The 19448-nt window shown below is 39.2% G+C and overlaps 2 protein-coding genes across 5 annotated transcripts; both read left to right on the plus strand.

Moving 5' to 3' along the window:
• Nucleotides 1-1240: 1240 nt before the first annotated feature.
• LOC134630552 (tropomyosin alpha-1 chain-like) lies at nucleotides 1241-10018 on the plus strand. Of its 4 annotated transcripts, XM_063477918.1 has the most exons (9): nucleotides 1245-1502; nucleotides 2254-2387; nucleotides 3440-3557; nucleotides 3706-3776; nucleotides 3857-3932; nucleotides 4054-4116; nucleotides 4357-4426; nucleotides 5043-5121; nucleotides 5496-5613. In XM_063477918.1, the coding sequence occupies exons 1-9, from the start codon at nucleotides 1371-1373 to the stop codon at nucleotides 5497-5499; spliced, it is 747 nt and encodes a 248-aa protein (XP_063333988.1). In that variant the 5' UTR covers nucleotides 1245-1370; the 3' UTR covers nucleotides 5500-5613. The 4 variants fall into 4 exon arrangements, with proteins under 4 accessions (XP_063334017.1, XP_063333996.1, XP_063334006.1 ...); XM_063477947.1 differs by lacking the exon at nucleotides 5043-5121 and having other exon boundaries at nucleotides 1241-1502; nucleotides 5496-5841; XM_063477926.1 differs by lacking the exons at nucleotides 5043-5121; nucleotides 5496-5613 and adding an exon at nucleotides 7219-10018 and having other exon boundaries at nucleotides 1243-1502.
• Nucleotides 10019-10628: 610 nt separating this feature from the next.
• fbxo22 (F-box protein 22) lies at nucleotides 10629-17795 on the plus strand. The gene is made up of 7 exons (XM_063477959.1): nucleotides 10629-10809; nucleotides 11069-11201; nucleotides 12217-12304; nucleotides 14261-14353; nucleotides 16317-16469; nucleotides 16550-16715; nucleotides 17100-17795. Exons 1-7 carry the CDS (start codon nucleotides 10679-10681, stop codon nucleotides 17491-17493), a joined length of 1158 nt encoding a protein of 385 aa, XP_063334029.1. The 5' UTR covers nucleotides 10629-10678; the 3' UTR covers nucleotides 17494-17795.
• The last annotated feature ends 1653 nt before the right edge of the window (nucleotides 17796-19448 follow it).

The raw sequence follows: 19448 nt of genomic DNA on the forward strand, positions 1-19448 counted from the left end.
GTTTGTGTTGAGAATTAATCTGAGAAAATCATCCTCACGTAAATAAAAATCTTCTCGTTTCTCTGCGTACCAGCTTGAGGATGACCTGGTAGCACTGCAGAAGAAGCTGAAGGCAACTGAGGATGAGTTGGACAAATACTCTGAAGCCCTGAAGGAGGCCCAGGAGAAATTGGAGCTCGCAGAGAAGAAAGCCACAGATGTGAGTTTGGGCCGAAGGAACCCATTTGGCGCACCCACCACCTAATGATATGACCTTGATACACTCCTTTTGAGTCCCGTCTGGAAACTAAGATCACCAGCCATGAAACAGACACCCTAATGCTTAAGTTATGCACTAATCAATTATAAGAGAGTTGTGGGCTTCATAAGAATATATGGATAGTTAAATTTAGCTCTTGTGCTGTATAAGGTAAAGTCACAGCTCACTGGCTTACCGTTGCGTTCCACCACCATTTGGACGAATCTGAGGGCCAGTGTCTGATTTCAGTCGTGTATTTTACAAGCATATTATGAAGTGCATTTTGACAGATTTGTGGCCCTGTTGGCCACAGAACGTACTCCGCGGTTATAAACCCAGATGAAATTACCAGTTTCTTGGCAACGTTTATTCTTACGCCAATAAAGCCTAATTGATGACGTCAGGAGCAGAGACGACGTCAGCAGCAGCAACAAACTTTTTAACATCCGTGAGATAGACTCATGTTGACTGATTTAATGACAGAGTAAAGAAATACAAAAAGATATAGTTCACTAAATAAATAACTACATAAACATAGCAATATATTTGAATATTATAGACTACAATAGAGCATGGGTGTCTTCTGTGCTCTTTAAGCCAGTTTAGTGCAGGAAGACAAAGTTCTGCAGGTCTAATTAGCACAATTATGAATACCGAGAACATTAATAACACTGTCTGAATAATTAAACATATTTATAATGTATGTATTATGTGTGTATAAGTGATTTAAGGCACTCTCTTGCTGTCTTTAGATTAAGTTGATGTTTGGAACTGTGATTTTGAAAGGCTTAGCTCAATTTAGCAGTAGGGGACGCACTTAAACTAACTGGTTCATAATGTAGTTTTGTCGTAGCCAAAAAGCATTAAAATGGCTTGAAAAATATTTTAAAGGACCATTAATAATAATTATGATCCACATATTCAGTTCACTAAATTTATTCAACTATTTTCAAGTAAAATGAGTTACTTCCGGGGTTGGTGGCACGTCCCAATCCTCATCAGCGGTTGATTAAAGGCGGTGGGGGCAGGGATCAAACGCGCCGCATCTCCAAGTGTGCTTGTGTCTGCGTGTGGGGAAGCACGCAAAAAACTGAGAGAAAACTAGCTTAGCTGAGACAAACAGAGCAAAAAAATGGCCGGTGGGAGCTCCCTGGAAGCGGTGAAAAAGAAAATCAAGTCATTGCAGGAGCAGGCCGATGCGGCGGAGGACCGGGCGGCGTTACTACAGCGGGACCTGAACCAGGAGAGGAGTGCGAGGGAAGCAGTAAGCGGCTAATGACTCTATAAGGCAATTAGTCCCCGGGGAGCCCAGAGCATTACGAGTAAATCTGGTCAAAAAGCATGGTTGCTAGGTAGGCCCAGACCGCCTCGGTATATGGTCGAAAACAGGTAGCAGGTTGGCGAGTTTGAAATTAGCCCACCGATGGATGTGAGTAAGGGATGGGTGGATGTGAAAGGACTCCACCCGGTAGATCCCGAATAAACAAAACAGCCCTTTTCAAGTAAGCTAACGGCACAGCAGCCCCGCAACACCGCAGGTCCTGTGAGATAAAGCCCTCCCTTATGTGACTGGCTAGTTTGAGCACAGGGACCTCCATTTATCCACCTTGCGACATAACAAAACGTAGCCGTTTAGCTAATTTGTTTAAGACTAAATCACAGCGAGCCACGAAATTGCAGGTTTGGCTGGGAAAACGCCAGAGAGGGTGGATAAGTTTGTCTCCTTTAAGAAATCCTGTTGTATTCTAACCTTTTTTTTGGTGTAAAATGTGTTAGAAAAAGAGAAATGACGCACACTCTTTAACTGGTGTTGGAAAATGTACATAAACAACCTGCATCCCTCTATTGGACAAGCTCCTGACCCAGCCCAATCTCTCCAGGGAGAGCATGAGTTATTTTATCTGCCTAAGATCTCACAGCAGCTGAAAGCCTGCAGAGCCAAACGTAACACACGAATTTCAGTTAAATGAATAAACTTGATGTGACTGTAGATGACTGGTGTTGTGCTCTCCTAGGCTGAGGGTGATGTAGCTTCCCTGAACAGACGTATCCAGCTGGTTGAGGAGGAGTTGGACCGTGCTCAGGAGCGTCTGGCCACAGCTCTGACCAAGCTGGAGGAGGCTGAGAAGGCTGCTGATGAGAGCGAGAGGTGGGTATCTTGCATCTGGAAAACTGGCACTAAACAGGCACCGCTCTCCCACCCCTCTTATATTATTCATACTCATTTGCAGAGTACTGTAATGGAAAAAGGGTGACATAGAAGGGTTAAGACAAGCTCGGAAAAGAAAATCCTGCGTTGAGTCACTTGTTGTTGCTAACTTTTAAAAGGCAAGGCAAGTTTATTTATATAGCACAATTCAACAGCAAGGTGATTCAAAGTGCTTTACAGAGACATTAAAAAACAAAAACAAATAAAAAGCATGATTTAAAATGGAAAAAAGAGGAAGGAACAGTAGATAAAATCAGTAGTTAAAATGTAAGTTTTGAAATAAAAGCTTAAAAGTAAAACAGTGTGGATTTGGTGCTTTATTTAAATGCAGCTGAGAACAGGTGAGTTAAAAGCATTAAACATAAACGGAAATTTAAGTTCTATGAAGCGCTTTAATACTGTATTTTGCAAAACTTTTTATTATATTATAAAACCAAACATTTGCACATGACACATGCTCTTTGAGTGTCACTTAAGATTTGGCTCACTGCTGCCACCGGTGGCTTGAAGTTGTATTGTATCACTCTTCACAAATGTGCCCGTATTTAAATAATTGCATTTAATTTAATTGTTGCTTTGTGTAATATTATAATATTGAGATAGTTACTGTTTCTTTATGATTGAAAATGCATAGCTCCTGATCAGTGGCTAATCCACACCTGTGGAAATTTAATAGAACGTTATTCCAGTTCATGCCCATGATTTTGTGTTGTGCTTCATTTGGTATTCAATTCATCCTTATCCACTCAGACAGTTGCCATGTGCTTGGCACAACATGACAGATGAGGATGTGTGTTAGGTATTTAGACACTTTGTCCATATAGTCATGTAGTGGTCTCTCTCTCTAATTTTATCTCTACTTCACTAATACAAGGTATTGGTATGATCCATGTGCTTTGTACTAAATGTTTCTTTTAAGAGTGGAATTTCCTGTTCCTCTATGACGCATAGTAATGTTTACACTAAGACTCACTTTATACCACTTCCCTCAGAGGCATGAAGGTCATTGAGAACAGGGCAATGAAGGACGAGGAGAAGATGGAGCTGCAGGAGATCCAGCTGAAGGAGGCCAAACACATCGCTGAGGAGGCTGACCGCAAATATGAGGAGGCGAGTTTCTCAGCTGTTCAGTGCACCCTGAACTTTGACAATTGTTCAGTTATTTACTTTGACGCAATGCTTGACATATCTGACCAGTATAGGATGCACTAATATGTTAAGCTAGTGTGGGACTAAACTTAAGGAGTTGTGACTTCAGGTTGCCCGTAAGCTGGTGATCATTGAGGGTGACTTGGAACGTACAGAAGAGCGTGCTGAGCTGTCTGAGAGGTAATGATCACATTTTCGTCACACCTCTCTTGCTTTCTGTGGTTTTTCTCTGCGTGTTTAATCACACCATAACTCTGCAGCAAATGCTCTGAGCTTGAGGAGGAGCTGAAAACTGTGCAGAACAACCTGAAGTCTCTGGAGGCCCAGGCAGAAAAGGTAAGATTATTGACAAATATTCATAGTATAAACCTTTTAAAGTTTGTTTGAAACTTTTTTGGGGGGTGCATTTTCATGTTTTGTATATTTGAGTGACTCTGCCCTGTGTATGTAACCACAGTACTCACAGAAGGAGGACAAGTACGAGGAGGAGATCAAGGTCCTGACAGACAAGCTAAAGGAGGTGAGTTAGAGTTATCAGTGAGTCATACATTTATATATCCTAAATTAAATTTTAAATAGAAGCTTCTCTTGAAACTGAAGATTGAATCGATTGCATTACTTAATTGAATAAATATGCTGAGTGTGTGTGTGTATATATTTTTTACTCATACTTAAGGGCTTCCTTTCCTCTGGGGCTGTGGTTATTAATTTCCATTAGGAGGTTTACATTACAAATGTTTTATTGCTGTCCTCCACATAGGCCGAGACCCGTGCCGAGTTCGCTGAGAGATCAGTCGCCAAGCTGGAGAAGACCATTGATGACCTTGAGGGTATGAATGTTTTACACTTGTTTTTTAGTCTTTGGTGCAGCGTTTCATGTTCATTTCCGTATAAGCAAACGTCTGTTACTGTTATTACAAAATTAATTGATGCAAAAAGCAACCCAGTGACTAGTCTTTGTCTAAAGTCCAGTCCTGGTTTCTGAAAGGGAAACTAATAAAAGGCAAATCCCCCGTGTGGGGCTGTTTGAGGTATTTATCTGGTCAGCAGGTTGTTAAATAATCCCCAGGACAAATATCTACACTGTCAGTTGTCTGCCAGAAGAAAAACAAAACTCTAATAAGCAGAACCTGCCATGATATTATTCATGTTGGCGTCAACGTTTCTCACTGCAGTACAGTTTGGCATGCTGGTGTATTGAGCGTTCAAGGCCAGCTAGCCCCGAGAAGTCTTCACAGGGTCACGGAACATGTGAGGCAGTTTCTCGGTGACTCCTCAGGAATTTGACACGGTGTCAGCAGCTGTTCATGTTCCTTCCTATTTCTGTCCTGCCTTTTTATTTCAGTTTCTCAGTTTGCATTTTCTTTTGGCTTTCATTTCTTGACGCTGTTATTTTTCTGTTCACTGCCCCCTCACTGCCACTCTATAATAATTACAACTCTATAGATGAGCTGTATGCCCAGAAACTGAAGTACAAGGCCATCAGCGAGGAGCTGGACCACGCCCTCAACGACATGACTTCCATGTAATTCACAACACGCTTGTTTCCATATTGTCTTAGAGCTTGATCTCCTTAACCACAGCGACAACATACAGTAGCGCCCTCTTGTGGCATGTTTGACTGCCGTGAGTTTTTAACTTTGCTAAACTACAACTTTAAATCCTTCCGTGCTTGTCTAACACTAATTTATGAGTGACCTAATCATGTTTGATATCTTTTTTAAAAATAGATTTTAATACAATTTTTTGCAGACCTTTTAACATGAGCTTACTTAATAGACCTTGTTCCCTGTCTCAGTTCTCTTAGTTCTGCATCCATTTTTCTCTTTTGATTCTGCATGTCATATGTTTTCATTCTTTTATTTCTCCCTCCAACATTTTTCTTTTTTTTGTTCACAGCTAAATTCTCACACTCTTCACTCCAGAAGCTGCTTGAGCATCATCCTTTCTCTCCTGTGCAGCACAGCCCTACTTTCTGTCTCCTTTGTCTATTTATTTCTTTACTGCCCTGGCAGTACTGCACATTGGGCCTTGGCTGCTGGAGTACATTTGTCCATCTGTCTTTCAGACCTTTGAGCCACATTGCTTTATATAAAATAAACATTTTTCCATCTATGTCATCCTTTTCTTTTTCTCTCGCAATGCTTCTTCATTTCCATTTGTCCTTTTTTGTTATTGTTTTACCTTCTTTGTGTTTTAATTTATTCTGTTTAGTAGCTTTTGAATAAACTCTGAAGCTCCTCTCTCTTAGTGCTTCTGTAATTTGATATAATGGCAGAAATTACATTTGACTTGTTTGGTTAAAAAAAACAAACAGTGTTTTAATCAAATAATGTAATCCTGAGTTACTTGTAGTGGCAGTGATTTTTATTCAATTTTTTAATCAGCTGATTGGGGATTATATATATGTATGTATGTGTGTGTATTATTATTTTTTTTTTATATCTTTAGTTATATTTTATTGTTTTAAGGCTTCCTCACACCTTCAGATTCAGCTGTAGTTAAATGCAGTTGATGTACTTTAGAAATAGCAAGTTAACATTTTTAATACTCAGTGTTTGCAGATGTGAACGTAGCCAAAAAACCAAAACCAAAAAATAAACACTCCTCATATTGTAGGTATAAATAGCAAATCAACTAGACTCCAAGCCAGTAATGGCAGACATGGTCACTAAAACTACTTCTATAGATTTTTTTTTTTTAATTATTATTTTTAATTTAAAAAATGCTAATACAGTCACAGGGGCTATTGCAGACAAATGCGACTGTAAATTATAAAAAAATTGAGTAGGATGAGATTTGTTTAGTTTCACTTGCTACATTAAATCTATTGAAACTCAAATGGGATTGACCACAAAATTGTAAGGCTGTTTGGGGTGGCCCAAATGTCTTATGTCATAGTCACAGTAGTTCACATTAACTAATTGCATGCAGACCGAACCTCATAGATTTAAAGTAGAAATAGAAAATTCCCCACAAATGGTGACGTAGTTGCTACAGAATTGCAATTTAACTGTAGAATTACATGCTCTGCAATGTTCCCTTTATATAGGAATATACACAGAGTACAACTAGGTGCCAACCGGTTGAGTCAAGTCCACTGCTTCAATGAGGTGACATTGTTACGCAGATAAGATGTGTTCATTGGTACAGGCTGCACAGACTGTCTGCAGTCAGAGTTGGACCAGGTTAGCTCCCATCAGGTGACCTCTGCAGTCACCTGGTGATTAAAAGTGGCTGCTGCAGCTAGATGCAAAAAGATCCAGTACAAACGTGTGCATCATCATTATTTTTCTATTTGTGAGTGTGTGTTGTTTTGTCCCCTAACTAATCCCAAGGTGGTTGCAGTCTTATCATTCTAGTCTAGGTAATTAATAAGCAGTGAAAAGGAAACAGTGTTTGTAAAACCAGTAGTGTGTGACTTTTCTGTGGTTAGCCAAGATGGCAGGCTTATGACTGTCTTTAAAAAAAAAAAACAAAAACATATTTCTTGAGCCTTCTGTGTTCATTAGGTCAGGAAATCAACAAACTTATTTTGTGATTACCTTCAAAGCGTCACTCTTTGTACTAACCTCCTTTCTTTCTCTTTCCTTTTTCTCCTACCTGCTTTCTGACTGTCAAGACCACCTATACAAGCAGCTTGAGAAAAATCGTCTTCTCACCAATGAACTGAGAGTAGCTCTAAACGAGGCATAAACTGGAAGGGAATCTTGTATGCTTTAATGTTTCTGAAATTCCAGTCACCAGGAATGTTGTTGTACTGTTTATTTAAATAACTATACACAGCAGCAATTATGTCTTAAAAACAAAACAAGTTACGCTTTCAAAAAAGTGGGAATACAAGTGAGAGATTTTCACATGCATGTTCAAATAACTGCTTCAAGTGGGAGGCTACACAGGTTCAGGAGACGGACGAAATTCAGTTGATATATTTTCTCAGTTATTGTCAGGGCTACATAATTAAAATCTGGTCTGCAATATGTGCTTCTATCCATGAAAAGGAGGCCTTGGAATATTGCAATGGACTGAACAAATATCATCACTTTTAAAATTATTTGGATTATACCCAGATTTTCCTTTTTGTACTTGGGTGAGATGGATGGTTGGACAGGTGTGTAGTTTTTACTTGTAGCATTTCAGTGATACATTCACATTTTAGTTAGGAATTGCAATAATTTAACACATTCAATTATGTAGCACTAGTTTACAGCAGCAGTCACCTAAAGCACTAAATATTATAATGTAAAGGCCCTGACGATTAGAGGGGAAACCCCAACAATCAAACAATTCCCTGTGAGGAAGCACTCTGTGACAATAGGGAAAAAGAACTGTCTTTTAACAGGGAGATCTGGTGGAGGACGGCAGCATACTGTGATCGGTTGGGCTGTGAGGAGAAAGATGAGGACTAAACGCACCAAGGGAGAGACTAGATGGGGAAATAATGGTATACAATAGTGGCATGTAAATGCATCAGGGGTGAAGAGGGAAGTGGAGAAGAAATCCTGAGTGCGTCATTGGACGTCCTCCAGCAGCCTTAACTTGTAGCAGTATAAATAACTAAAGCTTTATTCAAAATAATTTTGTTTTTCAAGTGTAATCTTAAAAGTAAAGAGGTTGTTTCCCAAACTTCAACTGGGAGCTTATTTGATAGGAGAGGAGCCAGATATTTGAAGGCTCTGTCTCCCATTCTACTTTTAGAAATTCTAAGAACATCAAGTAAGCCTGCAGTCTGAGAGCGAAGTGCTTTGTTGGGAACTGTTCCCACAAACCTCATAGTTATCTGTAGAGATGTCTGCCTTCTCCAAGAATATAATAAAACTACATGGCGCTCACCTTGCGATGCTAAAAGTGCCAAATAATCGGGTTGTGACTTCAGGAAAGAAACATTCCAGCTGAATTTTCCCCAATGTTTATTTTGGGGCGCTTTAAGCATCACAAGGCAAGATGTTGCTTGCCTTGTGATGCTTAAAGCAAGGCAAGCAACATTTAGTTTTATTATATATCCTCAGGACATAGCAGCTTAAACCAAAACAGTGTAGATGGATAAAGAGAACTTCAAAGAAAAGGTGTGCAGTTTTATTTTGCAGCGAACTGTTCGTTAATCGTAGCACAGGAGGAGATTGATCATATGATTCACCTGTAGCAACAAGGAAGTGTTGGCGGTAAGGAAGATGTGAATAACAGATTTCACAGTACCCCTGTATGATCTGTCAGTAATTTGTCTAAGTGAATGGGGGAGAAAAAAGGACATGGAGTGTGCATATACAATAAAAGTAAAGTGATACTGGTCCAATAGTAGAAGGAGACAATTATTAGTGCTTAGAAGAGTTTTCAGTTTTTTTCCTCAAAAGTGCTAGGGTTTTATACTTTAGTCAATTCCACTGCCAAATCATATATTACAAAAAAGGAAAGCTTTTTTTTTCCCCCTGCATAAACTCACCACGTCCATTCTTGACCACAGCCCTGTCAATAGCGTGAGTTTTTAGTATTTCTAGTATACTTTAAATACAAGTTCAAATTTGATTAGTTATATCAGAGAATCTAAAAATAACTTGAGGATATCGACTCCGCTAATAAGTGCTGACCTCTTACTGGAAAAAAATATATACTTGGGTATGTAACGATATCCAGCATATGTTTGTCACTGTACCTGAGGTAAACCTTTGTCTGACTATATTCTGTGTCTCTTGTAACTGTTTTTTTTTTTTCTTTCTTTTTTTGTTTTTAACTGATGCAATGCTATATTAACAGATAAACTCACACGTGCTAAAGAAGAGGGCCTGAGCATAAAGCAGATGCTGGATCAGACTCTAATGGAGATGGTTAACATTTGACCTAGCTCTGTTCCCCTCCTCACATTGCCTCATCTGCTCTGAATATGGCTGGCTCCCATATGACTATGACTGCTACACACAAAGCTGGAGCTTGTGTTTGTCTCCTCTGACCGTGCCATCTTGAAGACACAAGCTCTGCGCAAGTTAGCAGCTCATCTACAGTTTCCTTTACGCACTGTATTAAAAGGTCATTTAAAATTTACTGTACATCTTTAATTGTTTACATGTACGTGTGGGGAATTTGCACTTTTTTGGGGAATATACTGCACATGATCGTCATGAATGAAGCCATAATTTAAGCCAAGGTTATGAAAGGGACTTTTATTATGTGTACTTTTGTAAAGTTGCTTATGTGTTAGTTTCTTTTTGTATTGTAAAAATGTATTCACTGTCAGTGATATTCTCTTCCAGTTTAGCAAGGAAGGAATTCTTAGCACAGTAGCGAAACTCATTATATTGTTTCAACTAAGCAAACTAAATACTTGTGGCGTAGTTATCTGTTCGTTATGTAGGTGTTTTCTTTTCGAAACACTGATTTTTGTTTTTTATCTTGGAGATGTACAAATCATAAATAAATATGCGAATCAACCTGGTTGTTGCAATTGTTAATTGTTCTTGGAAGAAAGAAGCTTGAGAGTTTCCCCCAAGAGGGGAGTGATGAATCCTCAGAACCTGGACTTGAACATTATTGAAGAAGTGTGGGATCATCAACAAACCTGGATAACCGTGAAAACTACTTCAAGAAAGTTTACATACAAGACTTCAGGCTGTTTCTCATTTTCCTAGCAAAATGTAAAGAAATAAAGGGTTACTCAAGAAATTTGCATAGTATTGTTAAAAAAAAAAGAAAAAGTTTGCTTGATGCCATGTCAACATGCAAAGACAAACACAAGATTAAACTTTTCTAGCTTGGGGGGGGGAAAGGCAACTGGACCTCCCTAAACTTGTAGATGTTTCAGCTCTCATCCAAAGGCATATGGGTCTAGAGATGAAAATGCCCGAATTGTACCTTTAATAAAAATAAATTGAAAATCATCTTTATCATCCAATTATTTAAAGTTTTATTATATGTGTTGATCAAAGTGAGAGATTTTCACATGCATGTGGGGGTGCCTTAACTGCTATAGTTCCTCCTCGCCGCAGGGAGGCGCCAATAAACAGGCTATTCCTCTGCAGCGGTGGGAGTGCAGGGGTCGAAGTTCGTAGTTGGGAGTCTGTGTTGTGAGTCTACAGACTACAGAGCGAAACATGAGCGAAAACTCAGATTTTGTTGATTTTTTTCCGGATTCTAAGGCTGAGTACGTACTCAGCAATGTTGCGGAAGTGGTTGAGAGGATTCTTACGTTCATACCAACCAAATCGCTTCTCCAGCTCGCGAGGTAGGTGGCTGATCTTTGTACGCATCACTGTGAGCTAACGCTAATGGCCGCCGATAGAAGTGAAACTCCGACGCAAAAACTTGCGGAAGAGCTAAAGCAGCAGCTAGCGTAGCGGTTGTTATTGTCTGTTGGACTCTAATCAAGGGCTTGCTTTCAGCTACTCTGCCTGGATATATAGACGAGCTGAGTCCTTTTTTTTTTTTAACTACGCGATTGTACCTGGTCAGCAAGTGAGACTGAGTTTCTTTTACCCTTTCAGTGTGTGCAGACTTTGGAGAAACTGTGCCCGCAGAGTGCTTAGGACTCAGCAGGAGCTGACCTGGGTGTCGGCCTCTGGACATCCCAGCACGGAGTCCCATGCTCTCAATATCATCTTGGCCGAAGAAGTGGAGGTAAACTTCAAAACTCTCATCGAATGGTATTTAAATAATTAGTGACACTAAGTGAAAACGTTAAAGATAAATGTGAGTAGACAGCTCTTGGTTAATGGTTTTAAAACAGCACACCAATACCCTCTATGCTACCCACTCCTTGAGTGAGCTATCCAGCGCGCAAAAAGTGCAAAATCTGCCAGCTATCCACTGCAAAGCTGCTCAGCCCATTGCTTTATTTCAAATGCTTCCTGAGAGTTCACCATGGGCCTCACACTTGTATGAAGGCCATACATTAACATCTGTATCAAACTGACCCCACCTTTCTTGTCACATTGGTGCGAGCTAGATCTCCTTCACCAACCTGCTGTCCTCCCTGGAACACCCTGCTGTCTTCAAGCAAAAAGGTGTTGTATCAAGCCAGGAGCTTTCCTTGTTTTGCATACCTCAGAGAATTTCTCTGTAACGTCCAGAGGTGTTTCAGGGAGAACATTTGCTCCAAACAATCTGAACTGTGGTCGCCTTACCTGATAGATTTGGCTACTTACAACTTCATCCTCAACCCCAACATAGAATTTAAGTTATAGGGTTGCATTTTTGACACAATGGAGAAAATCCAAAGAGCATCACAAATGTGCATGTGCAAGCAGTATTAAAGATTTCAAGTTGAAGTGAAGAATCTCAAAAGATATGTAGCGTTTATGCTACTAAGATTGCAATGATATGAACTTTGTGTTATACATATCCTCCTGAGACCCAGCCTATTCACTTATGTTCTCCGTAATGGAGAGTTGTTTTTGGTCTATATCTTTTGACTTATTTGAACTACCCTGCTATGTCCTGATGTACTTAATAGAAGACATCGTGGCCTTTCCAATGATATCTCATGTTCTTGGGTAACCTCTTTTAGCTCAAAAGAGGCAGGATATCACAAAAAAAGTTAAGCTGAAAGAGACTTTATTGTTTGGTTCTCAGGAGGGTATGATCAGGAACTGATTATTTTTTTTTTAAATCTCTAATTCAAATAATTTTACAGAAAGTATACCTGCTGCCTAAAACAGTTCTGGTAATGGCAGACTCTGAGATCCTCAATGGAGGAGCCTTTTGCTACAAACAGAACAAAGGTTGGTATAAAATATATTTCTTTTGTAAACTGTATACTTCCCTTAAGGCACAACTCTCTCATACATTATTATTTGACTTAACTTCAAGGTGCAAATGCATTTCGGGTCTGAATGTAAAATAATCCTCTAGGAAAGCAGAAGTGTCTTTACAACATATTCTGTAAATAAGTACTTCTAATAAAAGCTTCTTTTAGTGTTCATTTTGTAACAGTAAGTCTGTTTGTTTAAACATTTGCAGGCTAGTGTTTGTTTGGCATCTTTAATTACCTGCCATACTTCCTTGAAATGATATTTGAGGTGCACCTATTCTATCCTTGTAGACAAGGTTGCACATGTTTTTTAGATGTGTTTGTTTGAACTTAGATACAGAGCACATTGTTATTTGAATTCTAGAAAACTTTAAAACTGTTGTACTCTGAACAGTTTTCGGAGGGTGAAAAACCTGCCCAGTTTCTTAAATGAAGCTGGTCAAAGCATCTTAGATAACTTAATTACAATTCCTTTATGGATTTAGGTCCACTATCTTGTGTCTCCTCCCCCATTAGTCACACAGGCCTAGAGATCGCTTGATGCCAATGGCAACCTTTCCCGTCCATAGGGAAAAACTGTGTATTCCACAACAGGTTGGCGTGTGATTGCTTGCACTCACTGGGTGAAATTGCACCACAAACCTTGTTGTGATTGCCCTAGTTTGCATGGAAGTTGTGCATTACCCCTGAAACCAATGAAAATGGTGACTTTAACAGAGAAAAGCATTTCTTTTTATGGTTTGTGTCACAGTTTCACTACTGCCTGGTAAGTATTTTGGAAATTCTGACAGACAAGTCTTCGTCTTCTATGCAAACTACTGCGACTACAGTAACCTGCTAGTCACCAGAACAATTACAACAAGGTTTTTGGAGCAGAGCTGTTAACCTCTTTGTGACCAACTTTATGATAGCGAGTGTCAAGAACTTTCAGCAACCATTCACCAACTAGTTGTGGAATACATTATTTCACTGGTGACTGCTGGTTATCAGGAGGGGGTCACTGACTGACTGGTCTCTGGGCCGCCATGAACAAGGCTTTAAAGACTTGATTTGTTTTGTTTTTTTGTTTTTTAGCGACTGCTAGCAGTCTCCCACAACTACTTGCAACTGGTTGGGGAATACACATTTTTCATTAGCAGGTGGTGGTCACTAGGGGAAAAATGTGTGCTGTGTGACTGGATCTTAGAGAGAACAACTATTTTGATGCTTACTTATCTTTGTTAACCAAGGCTTTTTTCCTCAGGCTCCGTGCACACTCCTGTAAATGGTAGTATTTGATGTATCACTTATATGGCATCTGTAGTGTTTTTGTATTGTTTATTATTTGGCCAAATCAAAGGAAAATTCATTTTATTATGGGATATTCTAAATAATATTAATAGACTAGTCAGTTTATAATCTGTGTACTATTAAGGAGCAATTTCAGCGGTGTCAAACAAACCGGACACAAGTCAGGACTTGTTTACGATGAAGTACAAAAAATAAAAAGCCATATCAAAAACAATATAAAGCATAATAGAATACAACATAAACCAGCGAGTCAATGAAAAGCTTATCCGTATAAATAAAAAATGTCTTCAGTGGCTTTTAAAAGAATAAGTAAAGTCTGTACAGTGTAAATATAGTGAAATAAAATTCCACAGACTTCCACTGCCTGAAAACCCAGATCCCCAAAAGTTTTGAACAACAAGGTGGGCAAAGAGCCCTGCAGCAGAGCAGTTGTGGATATGGAGACTCTTAGTCCACTTTGTTGCTATGGCTAATCCTTTGTCGTTCAGACTGTATGTTTGGAATCGTCATGCTATAAAACAAAATGTACATATATCACATGCTGCCCTAATGGTATTGATCACAACGTAAATGTTTCCACAGTAGTACACTTGTGTGGCCTTTCTTCTCATTAACATGTTTTTTTTCCCCACTGAAGCAAAAAAGAGTCGCAACAGTCTAGACGCAGAACTGAACGAGCTCTTCCCCAGAGGCTGTGATGTCATGGGCGTTGCTACACCAGGAATAGTCTGTAAGTGTTCCTTATTTCTGTCTCTCTCATATTTCTTCATTTATGAGGAAGAAAATAAAATTTCCCCCTCAAACCAAAATAAATCATGTTATTTTGATATAAAACACTATTATTTTTAATGAGTTTCAAAGCTATCATGATACAAATGTGGCTTTTGGTTAATATACTACCATGCTCTGAATATGAAAGCTAACCACTTTTCAAGCATATTCAAGGAGAATACTTCATATATCAGCAGGGAGGACTCGCATTAATCCCCACCACTGCTGCCTAGTTAGAAAGTACCACTGGTGGCTTGCATCTCTGTGTCTCTCCCTCTGATAGATTGCCTAGTCTGCCTGATGCTGTGCTCCCCATTTCTCTATATAATCACAACCCTCTGCAGAAGTGACACTCCATCAGCCATGTTCTCTTTCCTCAAGATGATGGCTTATCAGGCTCCCATCGTCTATCAGGTTTAATGGAAGCCTCGGCCGTTTGTGATAACACTCGCATTTTGTGATATAGTAGCCTAAGGTCACCACAGGGTCAACACGCCCAGCTAATTCAACTAAATTAGATCTTTAATCAGATAAGGCTGAGAGTTTGTATAGTAACACTGCCCAGATTACAGCTAGTTATTTATCCGTATTGATAAAGATGCTGATTGTATGAATTACAGAGATGACACATGCAGTATTCTTTCATTCTTTATGAATACTGTTTGTAACGCAATAGAAGATCAGGGTAAAGTGCATGGTAAAGAAATTTGTTTGCTTTCTGTTCAAAACGCTGAAAGGGTTTCTGTGATGTACAACTGAGCTCATACACCGTTTGTTTTGCTCAGTAGCACTAAAAAATTTTTTTAGGATTGGTGAATGAGGATTCCTCTGTGGTGTTCCTGTGTATTTATGGCAGCACAGCGTCATGTATTTGCATGGAAATACATCCACATGTCCCTTTGATTCATGTTTTTTAAATCAAAGTTTTTGAAATAAATTTTTGTTGGTTTGGTTCTATGTTTAAAACTGGTTCTCACCCCTGTAGCACACACCCAGTTCAGTGCCAAATCCACTACCAGAATAAGTTAAGCTGCAGTTCCACTCATAGCCACTAGATGGTGACTCTTTGAAACTTTAGATACATTTCAGTTTCAGTTTTATTTGTCATATGCAAGTTAGCACAGGGTCAACATTGCAATGAAATGTGTTTGACGAGCAGCAGTCACTCAGCAGCATGGTACAGTAGAAGAAAATATAATAAAATAATAAAAAATAAATAGAAAAATAGTAAAGAGCAAAATATTACAGAGACGTGGTAAAAGAGAAAAGATGACTAAATATATATGTATCTATAAATATAAATATATGTACACTAGTGATTAAATAAGAAAATCTTGAAAAGAAATATGACCGGGGGGGGGGCAGATGGGATATTGCACAGGAATGAGCAGCAGAAAATTACAGTATTGCACTTTTTAAATATAAATATCAATAACAATAAAGTGGAGTGACCAGTGCAGATTAAACAGAGTACTTGTGAAGCTGCAGGGTAGCTTCTGAGTGTGTCCTGTGGACTGTGTTGTGTGTGTTTAAGTGTTGTGGTTGATGTGTCGTATGGCTTGGTGGTAAAAACAGTTTTTTAAAATTTGGTTAACTTCTCACTTCAAATGAAAAGTGAAAGAGAATTTCCTTGAGGTGGCTTTAGTTAATTTCTTCTTTGATTCTATTGATGGTAATATCAATTGTCAAAAACTGTAAAGCTTTAAGGGTTGTTTCCTTCATTAGTAGGTCACCACTGGTTTCCTCTTGTGTCATACCTCTGCTCAATATTTTTTTTCTTTTTTAAACATTTGAATTTTCAGTACATCTATAACTAAGTATAAGGATAAACAATGCTGCTGATGCTAGTTAACAAATAATCCATTAAAACATGCATAAAAACGTATACTTTTATGGTGCTTCATGATTGGCTCTCTGTACAGTGACACCCAGCGGCTCTTGCGGCAACCCTCCCCAGGAGTACCAAGATGGGGGAGCTGGCTTTGCAATCATGCTTCCAGCTATTGAGGGTGTCCAGATCCAGCCTTTTCACTTTTGTAAGAGAACCATCTCCCCGACAGCCCTTAAAGAAGCAGGTAAGCATCGACTACCTAGTTATTCAATAATATAAACTTCAATAAAATCTTTAATTTTTTGTTTTGTTATTTCTTTCCAGGACTAGTTGACAACCCAGAGCTACGTGTGATACTGATTTTCTTCTATGAGGCATATAAACCAGGAGGCGCACGCTTCCTTAACCAGATACTAGAGCCGCTTTCGAAGACCAAAGCTCTGATTGCTGGAGGCCTGGTAGAGAATGCCTTCGCTCCTTCCAGATACTGGTGAGTTAATTTCCCGAGTGTAAACTAGATATTTTATGGGATAAATCTAGTAGTGGATTTTCTGCAAATATTTTTGGTCTGATCCTGTGGTAGTTTATCAAATGGTATTTCAGTCTGTATGTGGAAAAATACAAGAGTATAATTGACTGCCACCACTCAGAGACAACAATCACGATCTACTGCTTCAGAGTAAATATTAGCTGTTCAAAACACATTCTGAAGTTTGACGTCTATATTTCTCTATTGGTTATCTCCTTTATCTCACTACCAATAGGATGTAATTGATTTTGATAAATAACTGGTAGTGTCTGAGGTAAATTATGAATAGCCTTTTCAGTATGCACTCTACAATACTCACACTTTCCATGATCTCTCACTCTGTAGCTGTAGCCAGGGTTCATATGGTGTGATAGGCCTGGCCCTGAGTGGGCCTAAAGTTCAGGGGGCGTCTGTGCTGTTGGAGGAAGATGTCATCAGCGCAAAAGCGGCTGAAGCCACAATCCGCCGACTAAAGGCAGCCAAAATTCCAGAGAAAAACACCCTGGGATTTATGTTTGCCTGCGTGGGGAGAGGCCAGAACTACTACAACAACCAGAGCAATGTCGAGGCAGATGCTTTCCACAAGGTGTTCCCCAACACCCCGCTCTTTGGGCTGTTTGGAAACGGCGAGATTGGCTGCGACCGAATCATAAAAGATGACTACACACTGTGTGACACTGACACGGACAACCTGCAGCACGAGTACACTACTGTCATGACCCTGGTCCATCTAGGCTGAATGTCCCGCAGCAACGGTCAACACACAGGATGAAAGATGACACGTCATGCTTTTGTTTGTAACAGCAGTCGAGAGCAACAAACATTGTGTACAGAGTAACGGTACAGCATAGAAGAATATCGCTGCCACTATTTCTACTCATAAAGAAGAACGGTAATCTTTTTAACCCTCAGTGTAATGGCAGCATGTGGCATAGTATCCCTTGGAGACTGTGTGGAAACCCAGGCTTTATATTAAAACCAGTGCATTCATACAGTTCAGACATAACAATACAAACTCGGAAGAATGTGATATAGCACATATATAATAAAATCCAAGAAAAAGTGCCCCTATTATGCTCACTTAGGGACTGGAATGTTTACTTTGTATCTGAAGGAATTGGCTCACATGTACTATGAAGTGCTGCAGAACTGTTTCTTACCTCATATCTTTAATAGTTTGTTAGGAGAAGCCCAGATGGCCCTGATTGGTCAGATGGCACTATGAACGTGAGGGCGTGCTTATTACACACAGAGCAACATAAAGTATTAGCCACATTATGAAGAGGTTCTGACATTCTTTGTGAATGATCATTTTATATGTAAATAACTGAAATCATAACACATCTGTTTTCTGTAACTTGCTGTATGTAAATGCTTTTTTTTTTTTTTTTAAATTGCTGCTATAGCATCAGTATTTAAGCAGTGCAGTACGACTAGCTGAAAATTACTTTGAAAATTCCAAAGTGGTGGCTGCTTTACTTAATGGGCTCTGTTTGCATCACACTTTCATATTCACCTTTGTTATATGGCAGCACAACCAGAAAAAATATGGAAAGGATTTAATTTTATTGGGATTTGTAGTCATCATTGGATCATTTGGTGCACTTTGCTCATGGTTAGCTTAGCTGGGCCAGCCATTCGGGCTGGTACTGTGTCACTGTGCTCCATAGTGATAGATAAGTCACTGAAGAAAGCCTGGCCTGCAAAGGAGAAGTTTCAGGAAGTTCAGTAGGAGTGTTTTCTATGGGAACGTGTAACTCCCGGTAACTTTGAAAACCATTATATACATAAAAAGACAAACAAACAAAAAAACTTGGGGTATAATTGGGGCACTTTAATATTCATGATTCTGCAAATGCACTTTTAATTCATTCCTCAAAACATCCAGCCAAGGTTTTACACATCTGTCTTACCAATGGATAATGTACACGCCACTGTAGCCTACAAGTTCATACTGATAGGATTCACAATTATTGAATGGGGTCCAGAAAACACAGTTTGTCTCCCCCCCCCCCCCCCCCCCCCCCCCGCTAAGTTACATCTGCTACTACCTACTCCCAACTGTTGGGCTTAAAGTCACATCAGCTAACTTAGCTCCTAGAGAATGGGACCAAATAGCTGCCCTGTTGGGTGTGTAAGTGACACCTACTTACTTTTAGTATTGGCTCTCCTGCACTTTCTGACTTTATAAAGCAGGTGTTGATGGTTGGAAATAATTGAAGAAATGTGAAAAGCTGTCAGAATTGTACAATACTTTAGGACGCTGTAATGTTATACACATCTTGGCTTTTTCCTCAGATGGCCCTGTCTTTTAATACATTCTCTGGTTGCTTTGAAAAAAAAAAACTGAGATAAAGGTGCAATTTCCAAGTTATACTGTGTTTGTCAGGTAGTTGTATGTTGAAAAATGGCTTACGTTTTCTGTAAAAACTGCAATGATTGTAGCAAAAAGTGGATGTTTTCAAGAAATGTACATTATTTTTTACTTTTTGAAAGACTTTATTTACAGCTTAGTTGATGTGTGTTTCTCTCTTTGTTCATTTCCCCCATCTTTAATCGTTTTTGGAGAAGAAATTAAACTGAATCTAAATGGCTTAATGAACAAACTTGTTTTGGTGTTGAAGAACTTTTCTAAATGTGCCAAATCATATCTCTTTTGCTCATCTCAATAAATTACACCCAAAAACAATATAA

The sequence above is a fragment of the Pelmatolapia mariae genome, linkage group LG1, assembly GCF_036321145.2.
Source record: "Pelmatolapia mariae isolate MD_Pm_ZW linkage group LG1, Pm_UMD_F_2, whole genome shotgun sequence".
Lineage (NCBI taxonomy): Eukaryota > Metazoa > Chordata > Actinopteri > Cichliformes > Cichlidae > Pelmatolapia > Pelmatolapia mariae.